Raw genomic sequence first — 5,629 nt, 5'->3', positions numbered from 1 at the left:
CTGACCTCTCACAAACCGACTACCACTTCTTCAAGAATCTTGACAACTTTTTGCAGGGAAATGCTTCCACAACCAGCAGGAGGCAGAAAATGCTTTCCAGGAGCTTGTCCAATCCCTAAGCATGGATTTTTACACTACACGAATAAGCAAACTTATTTCTCATTGGCAAAAATGTGTTAATTGTAATGGTTCCTATTTCGATTAATAAAGACGTGTTTGAGTCTAGTTATAATGATTTAAAATTCACACCTCAAAACCGCAATTACTTTTTTACTAACCAAAATAGCTCCCTGACCAGGGATTAAACACATGCTCCTTGCATTCGAAGCACAAAGAAAAAAATCTTTTATAGTGTGATTTTTGCAGGAACTTTGTTTCTGCAATCACTGGTTCCAAGCCTTCTCATATCCAGCCTAAAAGTAAATGAAAGCACCAGAAAAGATAAGTTGAGGAGAAAGCAGAAATCCAAACTTCCAACTCCATTTCTAAAGGTTGAAGAAAATACCATACAACTGAAGCCACTGCTGGTTTTTGAGTTAGAGGCCAAAACTGAGATAGCTCTTTTTGGTCAGATAATCTAATCTTCTCTGAAAAGGTCCCATTAAAACTATTCTGAAGGATCACTCCTGTGGCACATTTTTATTGGTAACTTCTTTCACTAGAAAAGCAGTTTCAAAAGGATCTTATTTTCAAGCACAACTGTTATTTTCTGCAGAGGATTCTCTTCATCTTTTGTCATGACTCTTTTGTAACCCAAACCAACTTCAAATTTAAACGACAAAAAACAAAAAACTTCCAGTGGAAAAGGGGCATAGTCTATGGGAAAAATTTTTCCTCCTCTTTATTCGAGATGGCTTGGTTAACCGTCCCACCACCAGAGAATTTTAAAAACTGACTTAAGCAGCAAGATAGGGAAGCCATTCACATAAAATCTAATTTGTTTTAAAATAAAATAGGAAAGCTTTCCAATGTGAGACAGCACACCTAATGCCTGCAGCAAATTAATTATCAGACAAATATACCTGCTACTGAACCCTTAAAATGGTTTTTGTCTATCAAAAAAAAAAAAAAAAACCCAAGAGCGACCATAACCACCCCCACCAAAGGCACTGAAACAAAAGACTGATCTGTTTATACAGTCACATGAAAAATAAACATCTTTATTTTTTTGCCTACTTTATTTCATTTTTTTTCAAATAAAATTTAAATCTGTACAAAGTATACTGTTACAGTATATATTTTTTAAGAATCAATGCCTAAAAGAATCACAATACTTCAATAAGCAGTACAGCAGACCTCGCTAGTTTCAGCTTTGATATTGAACAAACTCAAGCCGGCTGATGCACAACACATTTGCTTGGTTTCCACATGGTGAGTTCCCAGCACTGAGATGGGAGAACATGACAGCAAGTATGGTTATATTACAGCCCGACACACTGCGCTTCTTCATGTGATAATAACTGCACATATTTAATACAGAATGCTCAAATTTAGTTTTTAAATTGCATTTGCTTACTTCTTAGTTGGCAAAATTCAGCATTCTTAATGGGGTCCCCAAACAGTGCAAATTAATGATATTCTACTGTATAATTGGCACATCTCCAATAAGGATTAACTTGTAAACTCAAAGAATATTACAACTTTGTCCTAAATTTTAACTAATATACATCTGGTCCATTTAACCAAAGTCATTTTGGAAAGATATTAAAGAACAATTCTATTTCTGAAAGGATATTGTTTTGACCATTCTTTAGAGAAGATAAATTTTTAAATTGTCATTAAAATGTTTTACTATAAAAATTTTACAAACTTGATTAGAAATTTCAAGATTATGATTCACAGCGGACAAATACAAACTGTTCATATTCCAACAATACCTACTCTTAGGCTTCCAGAGCACAACCATGTCAGCTGTGTTAACTAAAATTTTGAACAGTGTACTAAATTTATAAGTGGTGCTGGGTCTAGCAAGTGTAAATACACAGTATATTTTAATGAAAAGAATTGTCTTCTTTATACTTTATTTGTTTTCCCATAAGGAAACATTAATGTTTACATTCTTTAATAAAGTTAATCTTACATCAGAATATAACTTAATACTGTCAGCAACAGGGACCACACACAGTAAATAAGAAGCACATTTAAAATAAGTCTGAATTCACATAGATTAACATTTGTTGGTTAATAAAATATTGACAGTATTACAATCTTACAATATTTACAGTAAGAAAAATCTAGAGTAATATATACCTTTCACAGCAGGATTCCTTTTTTTTTAAATTATTATTTCTTCCAGTTTGGGATTGTGTATACACAAAAAGCTCAAATAAAGCAACTCTGCAATATAATCTTAAAATAATGGCTACTGAGGGAAATTCTATCACAACCATTGAAAATAATGGTGACTTTTCACGGAGTCTGTGGCATCTGAGAACCTAGTTAATTAACCAAAGTCTTGCTCAAACCAGCCTCAGTTACCCAGATTAAAGCTGCAGAACTCCGGCCTTCCCTGACTGCTAAAAACCCAACAGATTTTCTCAACATGCTATAAGAAAAGAGGGAAAATAGGTTTCAGTTCACACCTCATGGCTGGAAGCCTCTGACCAGTGTACATTCCCAATTTATGCTAAAAAGAGGACCAACTTCATCCCTAAATCATCACAAGAGTTTACCCTCCTACTATAGGGCACTGTGATACCAAGCTCACTCACTCCTCAACCTTCCAGCATTAGGATAAGGCATGAACTTGGCCCATATAATACACACCAGCATCTTAAAGACTTGGGATCAGGGCAAAGAAATATACCAGTGCAGTCTGCACTGAGATCAACAGGGAAAATGGGAAGCGATGCACATTTCCAATTAGAATGGCAAGAAGACCCACATCCCTAAACTGGAATTTGGCCAGGGCATCAGAGTTAGCACCCCCTCTCTGAGTACCACAAGCGATTAGGATGTGTGCTCTGGGCCTCCTCCAAGAGAGAGCATCTACAGGAAGTAACACCATGTGGGACATTAGTTCAGTGATGACTCCCAAGAAAGCAGATACAATTGAATCTGGGGCTGTCCACAGCTCCTGAGGTCACTCATCAGAGCTGTGACCTGTCCCAAGCCTGCTTAACTTTAAGAGATCTGATGGGCACAGAGCACTCAGGGATACGGCTGCTGGCTACTTTGGACTCTAGATCTCACAGGTAATCAACAGGTATCTGAGATTGAATTAGCAAACTGTACCATAGCTCCTTAAACAGACACTGTCAGGTTTGAAATCATGTCAAGCATGAACCTTCACTGTCAGGTCAGAAATCAAAGTGGGAGTTTTCCCACATCAGCCAAGGTTATTTTGTCAAAACCTTAGAGGAGTTGGACAGTTTTTCATGTTGCAAGTGATTAGTTTACTTATTTAGTCCAGCTGGATTGGCAAACCAGACTGATTTATTTAGTTAGCTTTGTTTTTTTGATTCTTATGTATGTGTTAACCCAAAGCTGTTCTATTTGGGCTAAATACACTGACAGAGAAAATTCAAATGACAAAAGTTCTCAGCAAACTTTTGTGGCATTTTGTTTTTGGATGTCAATGCAAGATCTAAAGGTATTTCTACCCAACAAAGTCTGTTTAAGTTGTTTAATGTTATTTCCTTTTTGGTCCTATACAGAATGCTATGACTTCTATATAGGTCTGAATGCTGCTCCATGTAGATTCCTTCTGTATATCTAAAAATATATACTTTTCAGTAGTTCAATACATGGTTAATCTTCCCACAGAGGAAGATTTTTGTAATCACATGTTGCAAAGTAGAAAAACATCTCCTTTCTAAGAAAGGAAATACGTATACTTTCCTATTGTACACTTTTGAATAAGCCCAAAGGCATGCACCAAAAATCATTATTAAAACTAATACATGCACTAAAATGGTATACAGTTAGACTTAAATAAGGTGCTGCTTTTTCAATTTTTCAATTTGAAGAAGACATTTTGTCAGTTTGTTGACTCAAAGATCTCTCCCCACCCACCCCCCCCACTCCACGGCATCAAGAGAGAAAAATAAAAAGTATGCATAAACCTTTAAACTATTCTTTATAGGGGGAAAGGACAGATATATCAACTATCCTATTCATAAACTGGATTCCCAGTTTTAAATAAAACCAATATTTACTGGTAAAAATTGTCAAAGCTAACACATCCAAACAAATGTTACTAGTAAATAATGTTCTACATAGAGAATAATTTACTTTGGTTTTATGTACTTTCTCAAAAACAATACCGGTGTCCCATACGTCACCAAACTGATGTGTTCCAGCAAAGTTGTAAGGCAAATCTTTTTCTTCCCTAGTGACATCTTGTTTCCCAATAGACAAAACTAAAATCTTTTGGTGAGGAAGGGGTTAAGATAATGGCTAACCCCTTGGCATCCTGAGCATTGTGGTTTATCAAACTCTACCCTGCTAGAAGCTGTCAGGCACCCTGACCCCTGCCTTGAACCAGGAGTGGCTCCCATGTCTAGAGATGCCCTAACTCCTTAAAAATAGCTCTCAGAACTTTGCTTCTCTCTTCCTTCTGTCTGGTTGTTAGAATGTCTAACAAAGCTGTCTAGAATGTCACATTTTGCTAGTACGGGCCACCATCTAACAGTAATTCCAATCTGAAGTGTTTCAGGCCAATACTTAGTTCCTAATTTTATCGATTAATTGCATTAAAATTTTCTGTACGGAGTTTAGAGCAGAGATCCTTAACTTGGATTCCAGAAGATATGTGATGCCCCTGAGGTTGTATGCAAAATTAACTGTGTATGTGGTGTTTTCTTTCTGGGGAGAGAGTCTATCACTTTCATCTGATAATCAAAGGTATCTGTGACCCCAAAAAGGTGATACAAGGACTTAAGAGGGCTACCCGTAATTTGTTTGATACTAGGATTGGGAAATGGGGTCAAAAAAACTAAAAATGTCCTCAAAAAGGAGGGGGGCATATTGTTGATCTTTTCCCTTTATTCATATTTGGGAAATAAGTGCTTCAAAATAGAAAAAATAATTAAACTGATTAAACCCTATTTAAAAATAATCAAAGCCACTTTCTAAATTTTTTTTGTTTTCCATATATGATAAATTTAGTCTCCAAGAAAAGGTTTGGAGACTGAATATTTCTCTTTTCCCAAAGAAAATTCATAGATATTCTACTGATCATCATCCACATTTAACCCAAGACAACATAAAGCCTAAGACAACTATAACGATGTAAGCCTTTAAGTTACAGTTTTGAAAAAAGGATTATCTAGAGTCAAATACACATTTGTCAACATTCATTTCCCAAAATTGGTCCATATTTAGATAACTACCGGGCACATTTCCACTAGATAAACCTCAAGTCTGAACAATGGAAGTTTATAACTTTCTACCTCAATTAAAAACAAAGCCACAAAGTTCCACAATAGAGTCCAGCCATACACATTCACACTATGTCATAGAGAACTTTCTCATTTCAAATACACTACTGAATTTTCAACAGAATTTGCAAACTTAAGATCCAGAATAAATAGCAAAACGTGCTGAGAAGAGCATGTCGAGAATTAAAACACCACCCCCTGCCGCACCCCTTCCATCCAGAAACACACTCAGGCATTCCAAAAATAAA

The 5,629-nt window shown here is 36.0% G+C and overlaps 1 protein-coding gene across 1 annotated transcript; it reads right to left on the bottom strand.

Annotated features, from left to right (window-relative positions):
- Positions 1–1,128: 1,128 nt before the first annotated feature.
- Positions 1,129–4,006, bottom strand: LOC122700226 (IgA inducing protein). The gene has a single exon (XM_043912951.1). The coding sequence runs from the start codon at positions 1,466–1,468 to the stop codon at positions 1,307–1,309; it is 162 nt and encodes a 53-aa protein (XP_043768886.1). The 5' UTR covers positions 1,469–4,006; the 3' UTR covers positions 1,129–1,306.
- Positions 4,007–5,629: the final 1,623 nt, after the last annotated feature.

Source organism: Cervus elaphus, chromosome 9 (assembly GCF_910594005.1).
Source record: "Cervus elaphus chromosome 9, mCerEla1.1, whole genome shotgun sequence".
Taxonomy (NCBI): domain Eukaryota; kingdom Metazoa; phylum Chordata; class Mammalia; order Artiodactyla; family Cervidae; genus Cervus; species Cervus elaphus.
This window is presented reverse-complemented; position numbering and strand designations above follow the sequence as displayed.